Source organism: Marmota marmota, unplaced genomic scaffold, assembly GCF_001458135.2.
Source record: "Marmota marmota marmota unplaced genomic scaffold, marMar, whole genome shotgun sequence".
In the NCBI taxonomy this organism is placed as follows: domain Eukaryota; kingdom Metazoa; phylum Chordata; class Mammalia; order Rodentia; family Sciuridae; genus Marmota; species Marmota marmota.
In genome coordinates, this window is record NW_026000222.1 from 2906169 (window position 1) to 2930843 (window position 24675).

General features: G+C 60.8%; 1 protein-coding gene across 3 annotated transcripts in view; it reads right to left on the minus strand.

Moving 5' to 3' along the window:
* Nucleotides 1–24675, minus strand: part of Gse1 (Gse1 coiled-coil protein) — a 317059-nt gene that overhangs the window by 6291 nt on the left and 286093 nt on the right. The window contains exons 3-14 of one of the 3 annotated variants that reach the window (XM_048792345.1): nucleotides 15708–15907; nucleotides 11788–11960; nucleotides 11125–11316; nucleotides 10378–10569; nucleotides 9709–10019; nucleotides 8974–9298; nucleotides 6342–6949; nucleotides 5307–5419; nucleotides 4853–5081; nucleotides 3525–3638; nucleotides 2438–2809; nucleotides 624–911 (exon numbers count right to left, since the gene is read on the minus strand). In XM_048792345.1, coding sequence (XP_048648302.1) covers nucleotides 624–911; nucleotides 2438–2809; nucleotides 3525–3638; nucleotides 4853–5081; nucleotides 5307–5419; nucleotides 6342–6949; nucleotides 8974–9298; nucleotides 9709–10019; nucleotides 10378–10569; nucleotides 11125–11316; nucleotides 11788–11960; nucleotides 15708–15907 — 3117 coding nt within the window. Of the gene's footprint in view, nucleotides 1–623; nucleotides 912–2437; nucleotides 2810–3524; nucleotides 3639–4852; nucleotides 5124–5306; nucleotides 5420–6341; nucleotides 6950–8973; nucleotides 9299–9708; nucleotides 10020–10377; nucleotides 10570–11124; nucleotides 11317–11787; nucleotides 11961–15707; nucleotides 15908–24675 lie in introns of all 3 variants that reach the window. The other 2 variants (XM_015495996.2, XM_048792346.1) reach the window with 2 other exon arrangements.

The window sequence follows — 24675 nt, forward strand, 5'->3', positions numbered from 1 at the left end:
GTCAGACTCTCTGAAGGGCTGGAGTGTGCGCTCCTAGTTGAGGGCCAAGCGGCCTGGGTTGTGCCAGACTTGGAAAGCCTTGGGCAGAATCGAGAAATGAACCTCGGAGTAGAGTTAGCTCAAAACACAGCCATCATCCATGACACACTCCTTTCAGGGGTCCCATCATGCCTCTCAGGGACACAATCACAGGCATGGTGACCAGGTTGGCTACTGGGACTTGGCACACTAGGTGACAGCCCAAGGAGAAAGGCCCATGTCTAAGCTGTCATGCTGAGTAACAGGTGCCACACACAGCCAATGCTCTCGTAATTCACCATGCCCAGGCGCTGGGGCACTGCTCAGCTACCAGGTAGGTGCCTGAAGGTCTGAGTTCTAGCCCAGTAGCCTCCATGCCCAAAACCCCAAACTGCCCCAGCGAGAATGGCCTCAGCTTTGGGCATGAGGAATTACCAGTGCCAGAGGCAGGAACCTGAGGAAATTCACCTTCTGGGACCTGCATCTAGTTACCCAGAAAAAGCTCCAGCACTGACTCCAAAGCAGCCCCTGAAGCTGGCAGGAGTTTTGTGTCTATAGGTGCTGTGGCTTCCTCCCCCAGAGCCCCAGAGCCCCAGAGCCTGTACCTTCTACATGTTCCTGGTAAGCTTCAAAAATCGCCTCGATCCCTTGCCACTTGCGCCTGGGGGCCTCCTCCTCCTCCTCCTCTTCACCGTCATCCTCACCATCGTCCTCCTCCTCTGAGTCTGGGTCCATCTCCTGTGTGGAAGGGCCCCTCCTCCCAGTTGGGAGCTCCTGTTGCCCGTTATGCTGGGGCAGGGGGACCCGACTGGAGGACTGCAGCTCAGGAATGTTGTAGTGGACAGATGTGTCGATCTTGTGGTTCTGCTCTGCAGACAGTACAGCCACACTCCCTGGGGAAGATAAACCAGCATCTCAAGGAAGGGTCTCCAGAGGCTTTGCCCTACCTTTGGTGCAGAGTAGGACCGCAGCCTGCAGGCAGATTAAAGATAAAGCAAGCCCAAGGTGGCTCCTTACAGAAAGATGGGACTCCTGCGTGACCTTGGGCAAGTCCATCAGCTTGAATTTCTAAGCCCTCAGTAAATGCAGCTCCTCCTCCCTTGAAGGGCGTGAGCATTTCAGTCCCTGGGCACAGTACCAGCACCCCCTGTGGCATACATGGCCCTGCTGCCTCTGGGTGTTGGCACAGTCAATAGCCTGGCATGGCAGGATGAAGAAGCAGGTGAATAAACAAGGCAGGAAAAACTATCCCAGGACCACATAGAAGTGTGTAAGGCGTGGCTGGAAGGAGCAGGAGGGTGGTTCAAAGTTCGTAAAAACCATCTCAAAATCTACCCTAAAGAGTAGGGACCCATCTGCCTCTTGTAAAAAAAATTATCCTGAAAAATGGTTCTTCCTAATAAATTTATGATAAAAATCCAGTAACACACTCCCTAATTTTTGTGGAGTTGTTCCCCCAACCTTCAGTGCTGGGGATGGAATCCAAAGTCTCATGCATGCTGGGCACGTGCGCTACCACTAAGCTGGCCCCTCGCCCTGGGGAGTCTTTTAATCACTGCACAACCCACTACCCAGAGTTCCTTGCTTCCTGGGGCCTGATTCATCTCTGCTGACAGTGTGAACTCGGGTGGAAGACCCAGCTCTGTGTCAGAGCTTTAAAGGCATGAAGCACTAAACACCTAAACTTTTAAGATCTGGCATAACAGTGACTGGCTACTGCCGTTCACATTCATCTCATGCCCAATGGTTGCTTGTTGAAGTTTTTTTTTTTTTTTTTCTTTTTGGTGCTAGGAATTGAACAAAGAGGGCACTTTGCTATTGGGCCACATCCCCAGCCCTTTTTACTTTTTGAGACAGGGTCTCACACTTGTGGCCCTCTGGTCCCAAGTCACAGGGATCACAGGCCTGTACCATCACACCCACTGTTGAGGATTTTTAAAAATGTTGAGTTTTGATTAACTGTGAATAACATGCAGTAATCCCTGTTCTCTGACCTTCAATGACTCCCACCAAATTTAAAAGGAGGTGGGAGTATGGGACCAGGAAAACAGTGTTGCCACTACACACTTGCTGGGTCTCGGGAATGAGCACAGGCACACTGGTGCCTCATGGAAGGACCAGAGGGGCCACTCTATTGTGGAAGACACAGCAGCTCATGTGCCCTTACTCACGGCATCACCTGCTCTGTGACCTGGGAGTGTGGTCCCCAGATCAGCTGCATTAGGTTTGCCTGGGGGCATGTTGGAAATGGAGTCCTGGGTCCTGCTCCAGACTCCTGCCTGGTGAGATCCCCAGGTGCCTGATGGGCACTGAAGTTTGAGAGTGCACGCACATGGCTCTGCTGAGCAGCTGGTGTGCAAAGACATTAAGCAGCTGCTAACTCGTCCTGGGAGCAGAGTGGGACGGGCAGCCTCATTACCTTTATGCTTCTGCAGGGCCTTCTGGGTGGACTGCAGCACCGACTCGTGGAACTGATGCGCAAACTCTTCTGCCATGAAGGGCTCCCACGGCTTGCTCTTCCCGTTGATGCTGTGGGACAATGGCACAGGAATGTCCTTGGGTGCAGCACCCCGGATGTAATGAAGCATGCTCAGGTTCTTCTTGCCCCCAGGGGCCTCGCTCAGCCTGGCCTTCTCACCGCTGGTAGGAGCCGGCTCCTGGACTCTCGATAGCTCTTGGGGCCGCAGCTGTTCTAGTCTCCCAGTCTCCGCGGCCTTTGGGATGTCGGACAAGGAGGCAGTGACCCCAATAGGCTTATCCACCTCCAGAGAAGCTGGCTGTGTGGCTGGTTCTTTGAGAGACAGAAAATGAGGGTAGGTTAAGAGCTGCAAGTTAACCGGCCGAGTGTCTAGCACGCAGACCCTGGTCTCTAGGAGCTTATGTTCAACAAAGACCTAGTGCAAAAAGCCAAGACTTGGGGACACTGAATTAAAATTGTTGTGTACGCGGATAAGGAAGGTCTGAAGACACGGAGTGCTTAGAGGCAGGTCCATCTGGGAACAGTGCCTCCAGAGAGCATCTGGGAAGAAACAGATCGGAAGGAAGAAGCAAGTCACTTCTGGTCCCGAAAAAGTAGGGAGTTGGTTTAGTCCAGCTGGATAGAAAGAGCACCCGAGCAGCAGAGCTAAGAGGACTGCACTGTGAGGCTTTCTGCTTCCTTCGCTGCACAGAGGCACAGTCAGACTTGAGAAAGGAGGTGAGAGCAGGTGCTGGCGTGGTGGGCGCAGACAGGCTCAGGCCTCAGGCCCACCCACGATGACCACCAGGTGGCTCTATGGCAGCAGGCACCCTCCCTCGGCTCTGTGCCCACCTGTGAACTCATACTGTATCCGCAGACCTGCACACTGTGTGCGAAACACGAACTGTACAAGAGAGACGGAGAGAAGGCGGAGAAAAGCGCTGTCTCCAGCAGGTCAGGTCTACGACGAAGACGACCTGAGGGTCACCTCTGACCCTGGGCAGCCCATAGTTCCAGCTGGTGGTAGGTGGGGCTGTCCTTCCCTTACCGCTCAAGGAGACGGCAGGACTGTCCCTCGGAGAGTTTGTCAACGAGTCTGCCACTGCTGCTGACAGTGCCCTCTGCTTCACGGCATGGAGCATTTCAACAAGCCTCTCTTTGTCTGTGAGAAAAGCAGCCCGAGGTTACCGAGGCAGCCGTCCTCCGAGCGGGAAGAAAGGTGGGAGTCTAGCCCGACTGTGATTGGCAGGACGAGCCCCTCAAACTAAGAAGAACTGAGAGCGAGTGCCATGAGACGGAGCCTCTGTCTACACGCGGGCCAGGTTCCTGGGCTCCCACCGCACGTCTCAGATGTGCTCCAGACCGCTGTGGCACTCTTTAAAAAGAGACAAGGAGATGGCCCCTGTGAAAGGAGACACTCTGGGGCACAGTGCCACTTCCGGTATATGTCTGGTGCTTCAGCGCCACCCCAGAATCACAGCCATTTCCTGAAAAGGAATGCAGACCCCAACAAGTTCCACCCCACAGGTCCTGTTTCAGCGGCACTTCCTGCCAGCTGTGAAACTGAAGGGGCCGCGGTGCTGATGCTTTCTCTAGAAATTCAGCCAGGTGAAAAGATGGTTTTTGCAAACAAAACTAGACATGTTTCCAGGGATTTGTGTTGGCAATCAACCTGTCACTAACCCTTAAAGGGAAAGCAGAGTGCGACCTGCTGTTACAATGGGAACAAACTGCTACATCTCTGGAAAGGAACATGCTGAGGCAAATAACGGGACCCTGAGGCCCTCTTTGCTTTCCCTTGACTTTCTTAGCACCAGGCTAGTGTGTCAGGCAAGCCGAGGAAGCGGAAGAGCTAAGGAAGTGCTGCAGCACACCGTCTCTCCTGCACGATGGCTTTGAGCCCAGAGGGTCTTTCCCAACATGGCCAGACCCATCTGGAAGCATCTTTCAGGGCAAGCTGTCTGCTCGGCATGTGTTGGCTGTACCTGGTGGCTATAGGCCATCCCTCTACCTCCCTCGCCAGGCCTCCTGCCATCAGAACACAAAGCCCAGAAGATCTTAGCGGCCCACCCAAAGGAAGAGCCTGCAGTTTGCAAGCCCAGAGTGCCTGATGAATGGAGGGCAGCATCTCCCACACTCCCAGGTGGAGTCCCTGAAGTGCTGTGCCTTCTCAGGCTCTAGAGGATGGAGAGGTGCCAGGGCAGCGTCAGCTCCAGATAGGCTGCACATGCAGGAGGACCACTAGGACTTCATGTCCATGCAGGATGCAACCAGAAGAAACGGGCTCAAGTGGGGAGCAGCCTTGGTGGGCCTGCTTCAGAAGCACATGCCCCCTGGGAGCCCCATCTGCCCACCCACGCGGGCGTGAGGCCGTACCTTTCCTCTTCTCGGCACTGATGTGGGTCAGGTTGAAGATGGTCAGGAACTTCCTCTTCTCCTCGAAGTTGGGACTGTTGTTCATCTCGTCAGGGCTATAACGGGTAGACAGTGCCAGTCTCGGCGAAGGCGTCTGCCGCTTACTCTGAATTGCCGGGGGTGAGGGGCTCCTCTCTCTCAGCATCCGTCGCCGCTTCCTCCGCTTCTGGGCCACCAGTTCCTCCTTCTGCTGTTGGGTGGTCAAGCCAAAAAGTTGCAAAAACTCTAGCTTCTGGATTGGAAAAGAAAACAAATCAGTTGGAAACCACTGCAGTGGTCTGCTCTCGCTGTCCCGGGGTCCCCCTCTGGGGTCCTCCAATCTGCTGTGGCCAACTCGGTGCCAGCGATGATGGATAGGGGACTCAAGACTAAGAGCCCAGCCCCGAGCATGCCCCAGAGGTGAGGAGGCCACTACCTCGGAGGACGTGTCCAGTTTGAGGGGGGCCTGCTCAGCTACGCAGCGGAGGTGGGCTCTGACCTCCTCCTCGTCGCTCTCGTCATAGGACTCATCGAGGTCGTAGTAGTACCCTGGTGGCAGAAGGCTACACTCAGTCAAGGAAAGACCAGCCACCAGGCCACCTGCAGGTCTCTTGGAGCACCCCTAAAATCAGTTCCTTCCCACCCCACTGGCCACTTGCACTAAGAACAGCAGGTGCCCAGTTGGCCTGGGACCAAGTGACTGGGCAGACAATACCCTCTGGCAGGTGCCGAGGGTGCACACGTGCTCCCTCCTACTGTGACCACCCAGCCTCCCCCCTGGGAGGCAGAGCCCTACTCCATGGTCACAGGGTTGCTGGCCTTCTCTTTTACAAGATGAGTGGGGAAGAAAAACTTCAGTTGGGCCCCAAATCTAACCTAGACGAGCAACCCAGTAAGACGCTGCTGCACTCTGGCTGTCCCAGAGTCTCGCAGCCAGGCCTCTTCCCTGCTTTCCCCAGCTGTCTGGCAGCTCAGTGAGCTGCTAGCTGAGCTTCCTGTACCAGCAGAACAGTTAGGAAGTGCCCAGCTCTTGGCCTGGCCAGGGCAGCGCCAGCTGTGCTCCGCACTCTCTGGCCACCTGTCTATTGACACCAACCCTGTACTTAGAGCCCTGCTGGGCCCAGGTCTGGCCTGTCACCAGCTTCTTCCCCTGTTAATGCTGCACTATTAATATTTAACACTACTTCATCAGTCTCCACACACCACTTATCAATCCTGTGCGTCTGCAGCACCATCCTACATGCAGGCTTCAATTTACCCATTTGGGACAGTGTGCACCATGGCAAGATAGGGGGTGGGGGGTCCTGGGCCTGTCTCCCCAGTGGAGGTATCAGATGCTGTATAAAGGTCTACAAATTTGCCACCTGAAGCCTATTAACACTCCTGCACCGGGAGCGGAGTGAGCTGGCACTAGGAGCCCTCATTCTGCTAAATTCCAATTCTCAAGCAGGCTGGGTCCTAGGGGCTGCACCTTTTTCCTGCGCCTCCCGCCGCCGGCGCTCCTCCAGATCCAGCTTGCTGACCAGCCTCCGGCGCTGCTGTAGGAACTCATCATAGATGTAGGAAGGGTCAGGGCCCCTGGGTGTTGGATGCCGGTAAGGTGAGCCAGGCTTCAAAGGCCCACTGAGCTCCCCGAAGGAGGCTGCCTGGGGGAGGGAGGCTCGCTGCTGGCCCAGGATGGTCTGCGTGGACTTCTCGAGCTCAGCAAGAAAGGGCCCAGGCCCTGGGGGGAAGGCCTGGGGCTCCAGGCTTCCTGCCTCCCTTGGTGGAGGCTGGTACTTGTCCAGGGGGGCAGTCTCGCGCTTCCGGGGCTCCTCAGCCTTCTCTGGGCAGTAGACACGCTCCACCTTCACCAGCGGCACAGCAGCCTGGCGGCTGGGCTCAAATGCAGCTGGGTGGCTGTGCAGAGTGTGGCTCTCAGCCCGCCGCGTCTCCAAGGCAGTGTCCATCATGGACACTGGGTTCCAGAGTGCCGTGGGCACGGTGTGGTGCTGGGGCTTTGGGGAGATGAGAGGTGGAGGCCCACCAAAGTGCTGTGGAGGGTCGCGGCTGCCCTGGTCATGACGGTTTGGTCCTGGCCTATGGAGACAGCAGTTGAACCCATCAGTCACTCACGCAGCCCACTGGCCCCTAAGGTCCCCGTGGGGCTCCCTTGAGAAATGGGTAGGAGGGAAAGGAAGAAGGATGTCGCTTGTGTGCCACATCCCAGGGCTGGGGTTTCAAGTCCTCCACTCTGAAAACCGGGGCAGGCGTGTACAGACCTGCCTTGAGGGGACATGGAGGCTCAGGCCCAGGGTCCCGCCTGCTGTACAAACACCCATGAACACGGGCCTCATCCTGCACTTTACCGGCAAATTCATCCCTCAGTGAGATGTGGGCCTGCCTCGGGCTTCTCCTCCAAGCAATGGGCAGGTAGCAGAGAGTGGGTCAGCCCTCTGTGCAGGGGCCGTGTCTGTCTGCCCAGCCTAGAGCCAGAACAATAACTAGGGAGCCATGCCCATGAGGTGGGGGCCCAGCTGCTGCCCGGCCCCCTGGTGGTCCCCATCAGAACTGCAGTGGCTCCTACCTGGGCAGGAGGGTGGTGGGGATCTTAAAGCAGAGGACCTTCCTGTAGACAAGAAGCTTTTCACATGGTTAAATGTTTCCCCTCTGCATTTAAAATGAGTCATTTCATGAATGGCTATTTTGAATGTGTACCTATCTTCCAAAGCTTTCTTAAGACACATAAGATGTTTGAATCCATGCTGCCCACTAGTCTAGGTCAAGGGTTGCAGGGAAGAAAAGGGCAGAGGCCAGGGTCTCAGTCCTCCCTCCCCACCCAGCTGGGGATCTGTGTAACAGGGCCATCATGGCTGCCCCTCGTTATACAGTCCCAGTAGTGACCCCACAAGCAGTGGACATGGAGACCACCCACCAAGAAACCGTATCCACAGGAGAACAGCAAAGCAATAAAACCGTTAGAATAAATATTTCACACACCAGGGCCAAACACTGAGCGGTTTTCCAGCTGGGAGCGCAAGAACCCCGTCAGAACATCAAATTCATGATGCTATAGGGCCACGAGTACAGCCAGACAGAGGGCCTCAGTGCCCCAGTGGCTCCCCAATGGGAAGCACGTATGTAGACCAGGCCCTGAGAGCCCCGAGTGCCAGGGAGGCTGGATGTGGCTGGTGGACACTCTTGGGCCTCAGTGTGAGGCAGATCTGCAAGTCAGAGGGCAGCTCCCTGAGCAGACAGGGCTGATGCAGAGGGACAGTCTATAGCAGGGGGGACCCCATTGCAGCTGTGCTGGGTAGACAGGGGGCCAGGCCTAATGCCCTCCCAGTCACCCGGATTAGCCCAGCTCATCCCCTTGCTGCCCTGCTCAACAACAGAGCAGGGAGGGAGGGAGGGAGGAGACTGGAGCGGCAGGGTGCCGAGTCGCAGACACCGCAGTGTCTTATCGCAGACAGCACCACAGCTGCTGAGGGCTGCAAGACGCTCAGGGATCTTCCCGCCTACCCTCCTTGTGCTGAGGAAAGGGAACAGAAGCTGTGTCCCTGGGAGGCACAGAAGGCCTGGCTCTTCAGAATGGGGACATGATGCCCAGGCAAGTAGGGACAGGGAGGTCTAGGGGGCGCTGGTGACCAGCTTACAAGGCCAGTAGGGGCCTGATGACAGGCACAGGTCTCCTAAGAAATTCTAAAAGGGTTTAAAAATAAGGGATCTCTCTTTCATTTTAAGCAATAAAGCACATCTTTTCCTTAAATAAAAATTAAAGGCGGTCCCCGTCTCGTGGGGAAATGAAAGCTGAAAAGAAGACGACAGTGGAGAAAACAGGGATTTAGTACATAAGGCTCCTCCCTTGCCATCTTCTAGAGCCATAAATGGTGTACCAGGGCTGCCCCTGGCTGCATGTGAGGGAGCCTGGTGCTGGACCTGGGCTGGGTGGCTCTGCCCACAGTGCTCCTGAGCTGGCTGTGCCCTCAACTTCCTCGCCGGAAAAGGGAATGGGGTGAGGCCTGGAACCAGCAGAAGCAGGCACCTCTGCAGGGTGCTGGGCTAACCCCAGGTGCCCCCTCACGGAGGTCCCCACGCCCGCCCTGCCCCACCTGCTGTCCCACCTGGTGCTGTCGGGCCGGTGCTCCGCCTCTGTGGGCACCGGGGGCCGGCCCATGTCCAGGTGCTGCTCCAGCACCTGCTGCCGGAACTCGGACACCTGTGACTGCCGGTCTTCCTTCTCCTGCCGTAGCCGCCGCTGCCGTGCCAGCCACTTCTCCTCCTCGTTGGGGCGCTGGATCAGGAGGGCCGTGGCAGCACTGCTCCCCGGCAGAGAGAAGATGCCGTGGTTGGAGATGAGGCTGGGCACGGTGTGGTGTGGGGTAGGTACTGGGTGCAAGGGGTGCTGCACAGGCTTGGGCGCCTGCAAGCCCATGTCCTTCAGCTTCTCTGTGGGGAGAAATGCCGTCACCGCAGGGTCCCGCTGCCCCCAGCCCTTCTCACTGCCTTTCAAGGGACTCTTCCCACCCCCTCACGGGAGCTCTCCGGAGGCACATCTTGTCCCGAGAGCAGCACGCTCGGTGGCCGGCCAGCCCATTGGTACTGGCGCAAGCAGAGCCATTACTAAAAGCTGTTTAATTAAAACAAATTAACAACTTTCAATGAAATGAATCACATTCAACACAAGGCTGGGGCTCATCACTTCCACGCTCTCGGGGCTACCCATCTACCTCTCCTGTACTGGGTGCCACCACGCACCTCCAAACTCGGCTCAGCAACATGGCCCCGTGGCTGGAGACCAGTCATGCCAGGTGTGCCGCTGACCCTCGGTCCCTCCCTCCTGCTGACGGCCCGGGTACCTGCGCGCGTGGGGGTCAGCTGCTCCGAGGGCTTGACTCGCTCTTCGGCCGTGTGGCCCCGGAGCCCGTGCAGCTCAGCCACAGGCAGGAAGGCCGGCTCCAGCGCCTTGGCAGTCAGCAGCTCCTTCTCCCGCGCCCGCTGCTCCCGCTGACGCTCCAGCTCCCGCTCCTTCTCCCGCTCGCGCTCCAGCTCCTTCTCCCGCTCGCGCTCCTTCTCGCGTTCACGCTCGCGCTCCTTCTCCCGCTCCCGGTCAGCCTCTCGCTCTCGCTCCCGCTCTCTCTCCCGCCGCAGCTCCTCGTCCATCTGTAGCCTGTGGGGCAAGCAGAGAGGGCTCGGGGACCCTGGAGAGCACGACCCGGGGCAGCCCACCACAGGACTCCCAGGACTCGGAGCAGCAACAGGGAGAGCCGGCTCTTCTCTCATCAGGGCAAGAAGAACCTCAGAGTCCAGAGTTCCACGAGAGACCCCCAAACGCCCTGAAGCCCTTGGCCTGCCGGGTGCATCGCTCAGAGTGCAGAACCGCGAACAGGCCCGTCGCCACCCCACTGAGCAGGTAAAGAAACTCCTCACCAAAGGCCAGGAGTCCACCAGACTCCAGCCTGTGCGTCCCTCCCCCTGCTGTCCAGGAGTCAGCGGACCCCACCGCCCGCAGCCAGGACAAAGCTCACCTCTCCGCACTAAGGCTGGACATTCGCTCAGAGTGCAGCGCTGCAAGGGACGAGTGGGCAAGCTCGGGCGGGTAGCGGACCCCAGAGAGGTGCAGGTGCACAGCCGATGGGTGCAGCGGGGGCAGGGAACTGGGGGCGGGGATGGGGTAGAACGGGGACCTCAGGGCCGACAGGCAATAGGAGTCGTCCATCCTGCATGAAAAGAAGGGACGGGGGCGGGGGGCGGGGGGGCTACTGTCACTCACAGGAAAGGCAAGCGTACCTAGCATGTACAAAGTCCCAGTCAACAGGTGCTGCTTGGCTAGGTACGTCAACCTGTCTAGGCATGTTCCATGTGGCAAACTAGTAATAGGTGCAGGCCATGTCTTAAGGGCTGTCCACTTCTGATGACACCTATCAAGCCAGGTTCAGGGGGTTGCCATCCTGAACAAGAATGCTACCTGGCTTTCTCCAGGGCCTGTCACTTGCAAAGGCACCCTGCACACACCACACTCACAGCTACCAGCTACTGTGGCTACTGCCCAGAGCACAAAGACCAGGGAGTAGCTGCCTAGGCCACGGGGCCTCCCTCCAGAAGGAAATGCCCGATGGTAGTTAGGAGTTGGCTGGGACCTGGGGAAGGACATAGGGGCTGCCCCAGGCTTTCCTTGGGAGCATGGTCCCAGGGCCCAAGAGACACCTCCCACCAGGATGCACTCTGCAGAGAACAGAGCAGTCAGTGCCGGAGCCTAGGCGGGGGTGGCTCACCTGAAGGCCGGGTGGGGGAAAGGGTGCGGGGCCAGGTAGCTGGGGTGGTAGTAGGCAGCGGCTGGGTCCAGGCTAAGAGGGGGTAGGGAGGACATGCGCAGATCCTCAGCAGTGTGGTAGGGCCGGAAGCTTCTCAGGTAGTCCTCGGTCACAGTGCTGGGCGGCACCACATGGTGCACGGGCCGCTGGAGGCTGTAGGGACAGCAGGCAGGCAAGCAGACAGGTGAAGGAGGCCTTCCAGCTGGGAAGTGTTGGGCTCCCCACCTCAGGCAGCAGCTTGGCAGGGAGGGCAGGGCACAGATGCCCATCACCCCTGCTCTGGGCACAGTCCTGCCTCTCAGCAGTATGACACAGGCCTGCAGGTCCCTTAAGGTCCTCACCAGTGGGTATGGCTACAACCCCCAGTCTGGAGGGACTCCGGCCCCAGGACAGCTCGCAGCAGGGCTGGAGCGAGTTAACAGTCTCGGTGTGGAATGGACACAGGCACAGATGGGGCCTGCTCCTGGGGCAGGGCCAGCCACAGAGGCCAGCGACCGTCTGGCGGCTCAGGCTTAGCCTCAGCTGGTGCAGGCTCCAGGCGGCCCAAGCACGGCCAGCCAAAGCCTGCCTCAGGGACCCAGAGACACTGACCTCCCCAGCCCTTCCCATGGCCCCAGCACTTACTTGAGTGGTGGGAAGCGGGAGTCCTGCACAACAGAGCTTGGGGAGAGGCCAAAGGGGTAGGGTGTGCTGAGCAAGTGGGAGGGGATGGCGGGCCCCCCCGCCTTCTCCTGGGGCAGTGGTGGCTCCACAATGAGGCGCTCCCGACCACTGCTGCTGCTCCTTGAGGTGACGTCCTGCAGGACAGAGCCAGGGTCAGTACCAGGGAGCCTGCGTCAAGGCCCCAGGGCATATGGCCAGCAGAGCCAGCTCTGGCCATGCCTGGGCTTCTTCAGACTGTGGAAATGCCCCAGGTTCAGCTTGTGTTCTAGAAACTTCCTTTCCAAGAGCTTTACTACCAGAAAAGCAGCACATGGTGTGCCGGGGTCACTCCTCACTGTGGCCTTGGCACCACAGGCTCAGCACCTCAGGAAGAGAGCCTGCACCCAAGTGGCCCTGGTGGCAAACAGAGGGAGGGGCTCACCCAGTCATGAAATGAGAGGAGGTGGTAGCTCCAGGGCCTGCTCCCCGACCTGGTCCCCCAGACAAAGAAGGGGTTCTACATGAACTGCCCCCCCATAATAGCATCCAGCCCATGAGAGGTCCTGCCTGTCCTTGTCATCTATTACCACTGGCACCCCACCCCCCCGAAGGCCCTTGCTTCACACCCGCACAACTCCTGGCCAGCAAACCAGGCTGACAGCGGACATGCTCCCTGGGCAGGCGTCAGCTCTGCCACTCTGAGCCACAGCAACGGGAAGCGGGGGTCAGGGTCCTGCGACTGGCTCCTTGCTGCACCAGCAGGAACAGGTGCTGAGCCTGTCACCTGCCCTGGAGCCTGACCAGCCTGCCCCTCCCGGTGCCACTCTCCTCTGTCCAGAGGCCAGGCTGGCACGGCGCACCACAGCCCAGCCAGCCCCTGCACAGACAGGGAGGCCCCTCCTGCCCTCTACCTTCCCAGCACGCGCTCTCCACAGGACAGTCAGTGACAACTAATTGAAGGAGACAGGTCGCTGATTGGAATTTTTAATGAGTAGCAACATCTGCTCCTTTCTCTGTGCCCCGGCAGGCCCTCGGCTCCCTGCAGGGCTCCTGCACGTTCGTGACCTCTGACCTGCCCTCCCAGAAGGGGCATTCATGCAGGTCATGCAGGTCTCCAGGGTGGGACACACTCGGCTGTCCTGTGCCAGCCGCAGGATCCTCCAGCTGCCCGAGTTACAGCAGGGTGGGCTCCCACCTGGTCTTAGGAAATGGCTCCTGTCTAGTCCCTGACTGCTGTGCCTCAATTCCCCCACTGTCACATGCCAGTCAGCCCAGCCTGGTGTAGCGTGGTTGGCCACAGAGGTGGACAGGATGCAGGTAAGGCATGAACTTGGGCTGGGCCTCACAGCTTGCGCCCTGCCCCTCACTGGCCCCTTGCACCAACGTCCTCAGGCCACTTCCCAAGTGGGGCTCCCTGCACCTCTCTCTCCTCCCCGCCAAGGACCAGGGTGCAATGGGTCCTGGGTGGGGGAAAGGATGGAGACACCCCTGTGCCTAAGACCTAGGATGGGCCAAACCAGATGCCACAGCCTCAGAGACCTCTGGGACCAGGGTACAGTCCCTAGAACTTCAGTCAGGACAGCCCCCACCAGCCCCCTTCTCCCCTTAGCCAGGGACAAAGCCTTGCTTGAAGGCAGCTGGGCCAGATGGCACCTCCCTGGCTGAGGATAAACCGAGGGAGGGCCGTACTCAGAGGGCAGGGGGCTCTGCAGCTAGACCCACGTGCCTGCGGCTGCCTTCTGCCTGGAGCCCAGCCAAGCCTGCACCAGGCACCTGAGAACTGGGTCAGCGGGCTGGGCCTCACTGGGTGAAGAGCGGGTGACAAGGCAGCACCTTCATCCTGAGCGAGGCGGGCCCTGGGTGGCCCCCAACAACTCCATGGTGGTGGCCCGTGTGTGTGTGTGTGTGTGTGTGTGTGTGTGTTGCTGCAGATGGTCAGGGTGCACCTGCAGGGCAGCTCGTTACTCCTGGGCAACGGCTGTGGGCGCAGCTGCACGAAGAGGTGGCAGGCAGGGAGGGGAGCCCCCCTGGTGATTAGGGAGGCCCCACAGCAGGCAGGCGGGAAGGCCCTGCTGGCTGCAGAACAGACCATCCTTCACCCACCTCTCCTTCTGCAGCTTGCACTCCCGGGGACAGTGGCAACCCCCGGGAAGAAAGGGCCAGCATACCAACTGTGGCCACACGGAGGGAGGCAGGCCTCTCCCACAGGATTAGGCTCTCCACTGGGCCTTTGTGCTGCTGGTGAGCGCGCGTCACCTGCTCATCTGCGCCTCCTCCCTCCCCTCCTCCCTCCGCATCAGGGGCTCACCAGCTGCTGGAGCACAGCTCTCTCGTGGTCCCCTCCCCAGGACCACTGAGCGATTCTGAGGCAGTAGGGACTCTCCTTGGGAGAGCCTGCTCTGGGCAGGAGGCATGTGGCAATGCCACTGAGCCCCTGCCATGTGTGGGGGCATTCACAGGCACCCTGTGTTGGGGTAAGGGCTCTGGTCTGCAGCTGGGCACAGGTGTCCCTGGGAGGCTGCTCTTGGGTGGGAGCAAGAGCCATAGTCACCAGCAGGGAGGAATAGCACCTGTGTCTTGGTCTCCTGCCTCCCCGCAAGGTCAAGGCTCTGACCCCCAGGGGAGGAGTGTGTGGCGAGAAGTCCAGAGGAAAACTCAACTCCCTTCTCCAGGACTGGCCCTCTCAGGTGGCCCCGAGGCCCCTCGGGTCATGGCAGCAGGCCCTCCTGTCCTCCCTTTCCAAGCTGCACTTGGTGGGGAGCGAAGCCACACAGACAGGGCTCCAGGGGCAAGTGAGGCTCCAGGCCAAGAAGCCAAGGTCAGCAGAGGCCACATCAGGATGGGAGTCCTGCCTGGGCTAACTATTCCTAGGGGGGGTGCAAGACTCCTGCTGGAATCCTTGGGGGTCTCCACCCTGGAACAGGGTGGTCTGTGGCCTGAGGCTGGCTCCTGTCCTGCCTCAAGAGCAGCAAAGGTGATGACCAAGCTGCTGAGCCCAACCCCCACCCTGCCCAGCAGGGGAGACAGGGAGGGGGCGCAGGGGAGAAACAGGGAGTGGGCGCAGGGGAGAAGTTTCCAAGCGTTAATTAGCGTTTCCAAGCAGGGCCACCCCTCCGGGAACATAGCAGAAAATTCAGATCCTGCTGCCAATGAGACGGCTCTTAATTAGGAAGGGCCCCTCTAGGCCCAGCACCAGGGTGCGTGGCAGAGCCTGGCCCTGGGCTCCTGGGCTCCCTGGCACAGGCAGTCACCAGTGAGATGGGTGAGGAGCTGCAGGCACAAAAGGAGCCCCCATGTCAGGAAAAGGCCTCCTCTGGGGGCTTCCAATGTAAAGACAGGCGCGGAAACCGCGGGACTTCCTGCCTGGTGGGCTGTAGCCAGCTCTTCCTATTTCAATTCCAGGTCTGAGCCAGGTCAAGTGCTGAGCAGCCCCCCATCCTGACCAGCACCTGGGGCGTGGCTGCACGTGGAGATGGGGCCTAGGAGGCCACACTGTGCACACCACTAAGGTGTGCCTGGTCCAATGACTGGAGGGCGCCCAAGAAGGGACCAGGACTCGGGCAGAAGATGCAATGTGCAAGCCAAGGAGAGGCCTCAAGAGGGACAGGCCCTGCCCACAGCCCCACCTCGGGCACTATTCTCCAGCATGGTGGGGAACAAACCACATTTACGCTGCCTAGCCTGAGGTGAGGTGCTCTGTCCTGGCTACCTGAGCAGGTGACACAAGGGTCACTCAGCCCTCAGGCCCCCCTTGCACAAGGGTGCTGCTGTCAGGCCCCTGCAGAGGAGACGGGGCTCAGAGTGAGGTGCCAGCTCTGACCCCACCTAAGAGTCTGGAGCCAGCAGAAGCCAAGGAAGTCCTCTCCCTGGGGAGGCACCTGCCCTGCTCAGACGCCACTCACCGGACGGCTGTCGCTCCTCCAGACCCCGTTGACAGTCTTGGTTGGGGCGATGGTCACCACCGGAGGTGTGCTGGGGACACTGTGGCCCCCAGGGGGGACGATGATGGGACCCATGGGCACACGCTTGGGTGTGCTGGCAGGGGAGCTATGGTTGGTGGCTGGAGAGGACACAGGTGACGACTCACTGCTCAGCGATGACCCTGTGGAAGGAACACAGCAGCTGAGCGGGGCCAGGCCCACCCTGCACCACCGCCACTCCAGGAAGCCTCCCAACCCATACACAGGAGGGGGCAGAGACGCCAGACCTGGTCAGTGGCTCAGCCATGGTCCCTTTGCCCCACGGGCTGGGACAGCAAAACCCAAAGCATGCCGTGCTCTAGTGCCACCCCCACCCTACCAGGGGAGCCCTGTCCCACAACCAGCTGTCCTGGCTCCGGGAGAGGAGGGCTGTGCACGTGGCCTGAGCAGAGCTGCAGCGAGCCCACCAGCAACTCTTGCAAGGGCCTGCGTGTCCTTGGGGGCTGGGACCTGGACTGGGTGGCCCAGGAGGCCAACACCAGTGTCCAGGAGGCTTGAGGCTTGCAGGTCACCAGCAGATGTTCATCTTTAAACTTAACCCCGAGGTAAGTCACCATCTTAGAGCCCAAAGCTAGTGGGTCGGATGTTCACCACGCTGCAGAAACACTACCATCCATTTCCAGAACATTCCCTGCACCCCAGAGAGAAGCCCCCGTCCCTCAGTGTCGAGGCAGAGGTCAGGCAGAAGGCGAGGAGGATGGCCTCAGCAGTGTGACCAGGAGGCAGAGGTCCCAGGGGCTTTTACATCGGGACAGAACCTTACTTGAGCAAGGGGTAGAGTAGCAATGCAGACCCAGGAGGCACCCCTGCCCCCCAGGAGGCACCCTGCTCCCTCGGCACAGTCCTAACATCTTCTGCAGGAATGTGGCCCTGGTCTCTTTAACAGGGCTCCCTAGGCTTGTGTGTATCTTGCACAACTGAGCAGGGCAGCCACAGCTGTCCCCATAGCCCTGCAGGCCACAGCCCAGAGCTGCCAAGCAGCACACTGTGCTCAGGGAGCCTGAACAGGCTCCCACCCAGCCAGCCCTGGTCAAGGTGGCAGTGAGGCCCGAGGGCCATTGCCTGAGGCACAAACCAACCCCCAATTCTCCAGACAGACCTGGAAGCCACTGCCTACACCCCAAGAATTCTGCACACTTAAGTTGGCCAAACCCCAACTTGGGCAGGGCAGGCTGAGGTGCAGACCCACACTTGACACCTCAGAGGCTCAGAGCTTGCCAGAAGCTCCAGAGCCAAGTGTCTCCCCTGGTGTCCTTTCCAGGGCAGAGAGTTATGGCTGCAGACAAGCCGGTTTGGTTGGTCAGACCCACCTGGGGAAGTGGCTTCCAGGGACAGCAAGGAAGCAGGCACAGGGCTGACGCAGCCAGGCCTGGCAATATCCCAAGGTTCTTGGAGGGCCAGCTGGCTGCCGTCCCCTGACCAACCCCATGAAGAGAAACGCTGGCCCGAGTCCAGGGAAGGCTCGGCATCCTGAACCCTCACCCGACGCCGGAGAGAGTGCCCCTCTGCAGCCTCAGAGTGTGCTGGCCAGCGCTGCCGGCCCCACCCAACACGCCAGGGCGCCCGGCCAACTGAGCCACACCTGAGACGTTCACTAGCTTCGACGTGACCACGTGGCCCTGGGTACTGGGACAGAACACCCATGGCAGGCCCCGATCAGACTGAGCAAGGGACGTCTGTCTGTACACGTTGGATTGATTTGAAAAGTTCATTTTTAAGCTTTTGGGGAAAAAAACAAAACAAAACTCAGAGACTTTTTTTCTCCAAAAATAAAAGTGGTGTTTCCTTGGAAATCTCCAGGCCTGCACCTTTGTGGAGGGGTGACACCCACACCTGGAGCCACACCGGCCCCACGTTCTTGTGGTCACCAACTTGAGAATGCCCCTTCACCCCAGAGGAAGCCTGCACCGCCAGCAACGCCCCCGCCCCGCCCCCGCAGCGGCCCCTCTGCCTGCACCTCCTGCAAATGGAATCCCTCGAACGCACAGGCCCCAGTGCCTGGCGACTGTGCCGCGCAGCGTGCCATGGCTTACACCAGCTCCTCACCTGTGGCAGAGTGATGCTTCACGGCACAGGCTGTCATAGGCTCCTTATCAGGGGACCCCTGAACTCAGCCCACCCGGCAGCTAGTAGGAACAGCGCCACATCTGCCCAAGGCCTGCGGCGTACCCGGCCCAAGCCCTGGCCCCTGTCTGCACACACTCTCCCCACATGGAGGGAACATGGGTGTCCATGCTCCAGAGCCAGAAGGAAACAAAACCAACAGACCAAGAGCCACCAACAGGCCAGGGTGGAGCTCACGCACCCACGGCCAGGGGCAGGTGAAGCAGCCACTTCCGAGCCCCCAGGAGCCTCACAGACCCCCTCTGTGCCCTCGCTCTAGAAAGAAGACCGCACAGCAGCTGCTGGCCCGGGCCCACTCTGCGCCCCCACCTCTCAGGCGGCCTCTAAGTGCCAGGAAGGAGATGGGAGGGCGGGCAGGGGCCGATCTGAGGCTGGACAAGGGGAGGCCATCAACAATTAGCGGCCTGATCCCCTCCGAGGCGGGAGGCCCCTGCGCACCACCGTGAGCAGCAGCGATCGATGCCCCACAACGCGCTGCCAATTAGCAAGGCCGCTCCGGCGCCCGGCCCGCGTTCTCACTGCGCGGCTGGAGCAGGAGGGTTCGCCACCACTGTAATTAACTGGCAGCATTCAGCCAGGAGTTAGTCAATGAAACTGAGCCGGATTGCAGATGACAAGAGGCAGAGCGCGTCGTGTCACCTCTGCTGTCTGACCTCGCAGATTAGCGCCGAGCCCGACGGCACACGTAATTAACAGCTGAGACCCCAGAGCCAGCCCGGGAGCCCGTGAGGATGGGCCGGGGCTGCGGAGCTGCAGCAGCGCCTGCCGCCTCTCACGGACACCAGCTTGCCTGGCCAGGCCCCGACCGCGGCACCACACCTCCTGACAAAGGAACCTCGGGCCAGGCGGTGGGGTGACTGGGGGCACCCCAGGAGTGCGGAGGGCAGGTCTCGGCCTGGTCAGGCTCAGCCAGTGACAGCGAGCCCGAGGGGCGGGGGCGGGAGCCCAGAGCTGAAGCTCCACGCAGCCCTGTGAACCCAGACTGGACCCCGCTCTGCATGTGGCCGCCCCACCTAGGAGTGACGGAGAGCAGCAGACAGCAAAGTGCACCAGAACCCCCCAAAGAGGGCTCTTGGAACGTCCTGCTGGGCTGCCTCCTCGCATGCCCAGGGCAGCCCAGAGCTTGGCAGGGTCAGGACATCAGGTGGCTTGGCGGGCGTGCCTGTGGTTTACACCTCGTCCCCGTGCTGTGAGACAACGGAGGGACGCTGGGACAGAGCCACCTGAGTCCCTGCCCAGCCCTTGTCCCAGGCCCTGCTTTCAACCAGTGGAGAAACCAAGGGCCAGCAGTGCTTCCTGTCAGGTCTCTTTGGTCTCTGGGTGACCTCTGAGCAGCTTCTGGGCAGAGTCCTCCTGGCAGCTTTGCTGTGCCCCAGGCTGCTCCTCTAGGGTCACCACACTACATCTGGGCAGTCACCAACACTCCCCCAGACCTTCCTGCCCCCTGGGCAGGCGGCCTGCTGTGGGGGCTCCTGCTGGGCATCCCTCCCAGACTCTGGGAACTGCTCCCCACCTGCCCATCCTCATCAGCTGCCCAGCCCCGGAGACTCAGTGGCGCCCAGAGCACCTGGGGACCTGCAGGGCACCACCTGCCAGACGTGGCACGGGATGAGTGGGGAGGAGCAGGGCCAGACCATGCTCCAGATGGCCTCCTGCACCTGAAGAGCACCCCGTGGAACTGGAGGGCGGCCCCAGGAGCCAGGCAGCACTGGGGCCTGCTGGGAGGAGGGCTGCGGCTCCCGCAGGTGCATAGGGGCCAGAGCAGGTGAGACACCAGCTTGCCTGAGTAAGTGACCCTCTGGTCCCTGGCAGAGCAGGGACAGCCGCATGGCAACACCAGGCTAGAGTCGACGCCTGCCATGACCCACAGGGCTTGGGAGGGCCAGCCAGGCAGCACTCGGTATCTGCCATATGCCACTACTGGACAGAGCTGCCCCCACCTGCCGTGCCAGCCAGAGCACCGCTGACCTGGGCAGAGGGGACGAAGGCTGGAGGCCGCAGCACCCAGCTGCGTAAGGGGCTGTCAGTGGGTGCTGGCCCCTGTCCTGTGCCTACGAGCCAGTCATAGAACCCACCAGCAGGGGAAGGTGTGGGCTCTGCTTTGGGACACATCAGGACAGAGGATCTGCCAGAACTGTGGCAGACACCAGCCGCTCAGACCAGGGCAGGAAGGACCATCCCAGGGCACCCAAGACGGTGGGGCTGCTAGCAGGGTGTAGGGGAGGTGGGCCCAGCAGGTGGTGGCCCTGGGAACTCAGGGCTGAGAAGGGCCTGGGGCACTCACACTGTGCTGAGGGATGGGACTCAGATGAGGGGGCCAGCCCCCCACCCCAGTCTTTTGCTGTTGTCTTTAAAAGAGATGGACTTCTGGGGGAGGGGTGTGGGCGGTGGGACAAAAGGCTTGTCCTGCCACACCACTGGATGGCAGTAGCCTCAGCCTGACCTGCAGGTGCACCTGCTGGGCGTCCCTCCAGGCTCTGGGAACTGCTCCCCACCTGCCTATCCTCACCCGCTGCCCAGCCCTGAGGATTTGGCCAGTGCGTCGGAGAAGGAGCCTGGCTGGTGTCTGGTCACTGCCACCGAGGGACAGCATCTTGGTTTCAGGTGGCACCAGGGACCCAACAGTCACCAGACCCGCCTGCCCTCACACCTGCGAGGCTGTGACAAGACTGGGCAGGCAGCCAGCAGACACGGCTGATCACCAGCACTCGGTGTCGTTGGAAGCTGCTCTGTGGTGGCAGAAGCAGGGCCTGAGCCTGGGGCAGGTGCCAGCAGGGCGGGCCTCCGGCTCCCATGGGCAGGTGCATAAGCCCCCGATTGGGTGAAGGGAGCAAGGCTCAGGACGTGGCCTAAGCCCAAGAAGCCCCTCAAGGGAGGACGGGTGAGGACCAGGCCACCGGGACTCAGGGAGATCAGCCAGAGAGGCTGGATTGTCCCCCATGTGCTTCTGGGGACCAGAGGGGCACAGAGCCCCAGGCATGCATGCCTCCCCACATCAGCTGAGGATACACGGGCTCCCCACGCTGCAGCCCACTGACAGCAGACAGGCATCGCACCCCTGGGAGGTGAGTAGACCGCCTCACAGCTGGGCCCAGCGATTCAAAGTCAACAGGGCCCAGGAGCACCTCTGGGCACCCAATGCCGCTAAGTCAATGGTTCCACAAGCACCAGTAGGTCCCACAATGATTTGGGGATCCCCAAGTCACAAGGCAGGCCAGGCACTCAAAGCAGGCCAAAAGCCACTCCAAGACAGTACATGGGGGCTGTGGCTGGGGCTCAGTGGCAAAGTGCTTGCCTTGCATGTGTGAAGCACTGGGTTCAATCCTCAGCACCACATAAAAATAAACAAAGACAGTGTGGGTCCATCTACAACTAAAAAACAGTTAAAAAAAAAAAAAAAAAGACAATGCATGGGACACAGGGTTGGGGCCCAAGCCCAGTCTTGGGACACCTAGGCATGGACTTCAGACGCACCAAGAAGGGGAGGGACCCTGTCCTGCACGACAGAGGACCTGGGGCCTCCCCAGATGGGCCTGGGCCAAGGCCAGAGCCAGCCCAGCAGCTCCAGAGGAGGGCCAAGCAGCCAAGGTGGGACAGGCCCAGGACACAAGCTCCAAGGGGCCCCTGGCCTGTCACTAGGAAGGAGCCAGGGGTCCAGCCAGGGACCCACGTGGGCACAGACCCCCTCCTCCCAGGATGAGAAGACAACAGCAGAGTGATGGGAGGGCAGCCAGCAGAGGCCCCAGCCCAGCACAAAGCCCGACGGAGGACATTCCTCACCCCAGGGTGCCAAGGGCCCTCCAGGGAAGCCAACAGTGTGGTGGGGACGATGGCAGCAGTTAGGAGCAGTGGGAATAGGAGGGGTGCCTCCATGGCGGGTGGGGGTCGGTAGTCAGGGCAATGAGCCTCTTGCCGTCCCTGTTTACCGCGCTCTGTGGCCCCAGGGCCTCCTCGCTGAATCACCGCAACCCAGGGTATTGGGATGGCCTCTTATCCAAAGAAACAGTAGCTCCAACAGATGAAGCGACCTGCCCAGGTCACACAGCAGATTCTTAAAGGTGTAAACCAGAGTCCAGATGCCCACCACCTGCTGAGCGCAGGGAGGTCAAGGTGTCAGGTGGGTCCCCTGCCCTCCACCAGGCCCACCTGCAAACCGCAGAGGGCTGCTGCGCCCGTCCTCAGCCTCAGCCTCTCGGGGAGGGCGGATGAGAAATGGTGTATGCGTCTGCTTTGTCAGAACTGTGTTTTTATACTGCCCCCGTAAGACCCCATGAGGACACCATCAGCCTGAGCAATGGAGGTGAGAGCCGTGCAGACTCAAGCCAGGCCCCGGGGCTGACAGAGGGCACAGGCCGGGCCTGTGGGGCAGCGGCACAGCTCTGCTGGCTCTCCACGCCTTCCTGACCCCCAGGAAGTGGCCATCCCTTCACTCCAGACTCCTCAGGCATGGGGTCCAGCAGCTGAAGTTGGCAATGGCTGCGGCTCCTGTCCCATCTGGGCAGACATGGACACATGACAGGCCATGGTGAGGGCACAAGTGTTCAGAGTTTGGAATGGCCCCTCTGCCACTTGCCAAGGCTGACAGGGACCCAGGGTGGCACACTGTGGCGGAGACCTCAGGCCGGGCACACAGCAGGCGCTCCATCAGTGGCCACAGTGGGGTGGAGGGAGAGCCTTTCTAGGCCACCTCCCTCCCACACATCCAGCTTGGGGACCCACAGGCCGGCCTCTGGGGTTCAGCCACGGGAGAGCACAGGCCCAGTCTCCCACTCCACAGCCCAGGAGCAGGCCATGTCCAGAACAAGCAGTCCAGAAGGCGAGGTCCATGGCCACTGTGGGAGCCAAGGGCAGGGAGGGGAATGTTCTGGACGACAGTGGGCATGACTGCAGCACAAGCTTCCACAGGGTGACGACTCTTCCCCTGTGAATCATATCCAAGAAGCCAGCCAAGGTGGGAAGGCGTGGGGAGACCCGAGTCCGCGTGCCCACGCCACGCCCAGCTTCCAGAGCACAGCACACCCCCCACGGGAGGTGGTCAGCAGGGCATGGTCTCGGGCACCCTCACCCCAGCTCTCCAAGTCTACCAGGGAAGCCCCACACTGAAGCAGCACAGGACTTGCACCCCCTCTTCCTAAGCCTCAGGCCCCCACCTGGACAACAGCCCGCTCAGGGACAACTGCCTACTTTACAGAGAGGGCACGGCGAGGTGCAAGCGGGGGTGACAGGAAATCAGGGGCTGCCCGAATGGAGACCTGGAGCTCCAACGGCTTCGGGACGGCTCATCAGAACGGGAGGCGACGCGCTGGCCTGGCCCCAGCACGGTGTCCTGGGTTCTCGCACTGGTCAGTATCCACAGGTGCCGGTCCCACTCCTGGGGTCATTCACCCAGGGGAGCGAGCAGACACATCAGCAGAGTGGGGACAGACGCGTCTGTCACACAGTGGCCCCACCAGCCTGCAAGCCTGCTCTGGTTCCCTGCTGCCAGGTCCCGGACACCAGAGCCCCAGGTCAGCGTCAAGAGGGAGCAGGGACCCGCGGCCAGTGCCTGTCCTCCAGCCACCTGCACACAAGGCACACCAAGTTCCCAGCCAGGGAGGCCGGGCAGGCTCTGACACTGGAGCCACATGCTGGCCCACCACTGGAGCCAGGCGCTAGGGACAGCTGGGGCAGCCGAGGAAACAAGGCCTGCTCCCTTCCCCGCCGCGGGAGGAGGCCTCATGGCCTCTCCGTGCAGCACTGTCCCCTGAAGCCGGCACCTGGCCTGCAAGAAGTCACCGGCACACTCCAGCCCAGCGGCTTCTCACCCTGCCCTCTGCGCCTCTGCTGGGACGGCCCAGCCTGGACTCCAAGTTCAGTGTCCTGCTGTGTCCCCGCCCAGGCCACAGCAGACACCTGCTCACCTCCCCGCAAGGGAGGCAGGAGCCGCTTCCTCCAGGCATTTGCTCTTTGGCCTCCCGACAGGGGGACTGCTTGGGTGCCGCCAGGGAGCCCAGGGAGCCCGGTAGCAGGGCGGAGGGTTCCCAGCAGCCCCACCTCCACCCTGTGAGCAGGGGGCGGGAAGGGAGAGTCGCCACAGGCACCCACCACCTCTCCCCATGCTGCTCCTGATGACCAGGCAACAGAAGGGACCTGGAGAGAAGACAGCCAGAATCGAAAGACCTGGCCCCTTGGTCAGGGCCAACACCTGCTCCACAGAGCTGGAGGCCCAAGGGACGCAGCCCCAGCAGAGAGTCACCCAGGTTTCCTGTGTCCTCAGCCCCTGCCTCGGAGGAGCCTGGGGTTCTGGGGGCCACCCACAGGGCCCTCTCCAGCAGTCCTGGCCACGACTGTTCCTGCTCATCAGCAGCCCTCAGGTTCTGATGTGCCCCAGGCCAGAGCTGGAAGGGCCTAGAGCGCCTCCCTGCACTGACTCAGAAGGGACAAATTCTTGTCCCGGGTCACATGGTCTGAGCCCAGGTGTCACCAGAAGGCAGGCCTCTGCACCCTGGGACTCAGGTGATGGGGCAGGATGGGGACACGGCTCTGGACCCCAGTGTGTCCAGAAACCCCCTGCTCCCCTCCACTGGGGATGGGCAGGCCTGAGCCAGGGCGCCAGCTGACTGGGCAAGGGCCACCCAGAGCGCTCGGCGGGACTTCAGCGACACACACGTGGGGCACCACAGCCCCTAAATCCACTGTGGTCCCACGGCCAGCAGCTCCCCCCCCCAGGCAGCCCCGGCTGAGGAAGGAGAGGCGGAGGGGAGCGGAGCCAAGCAGAGCGGCAGGG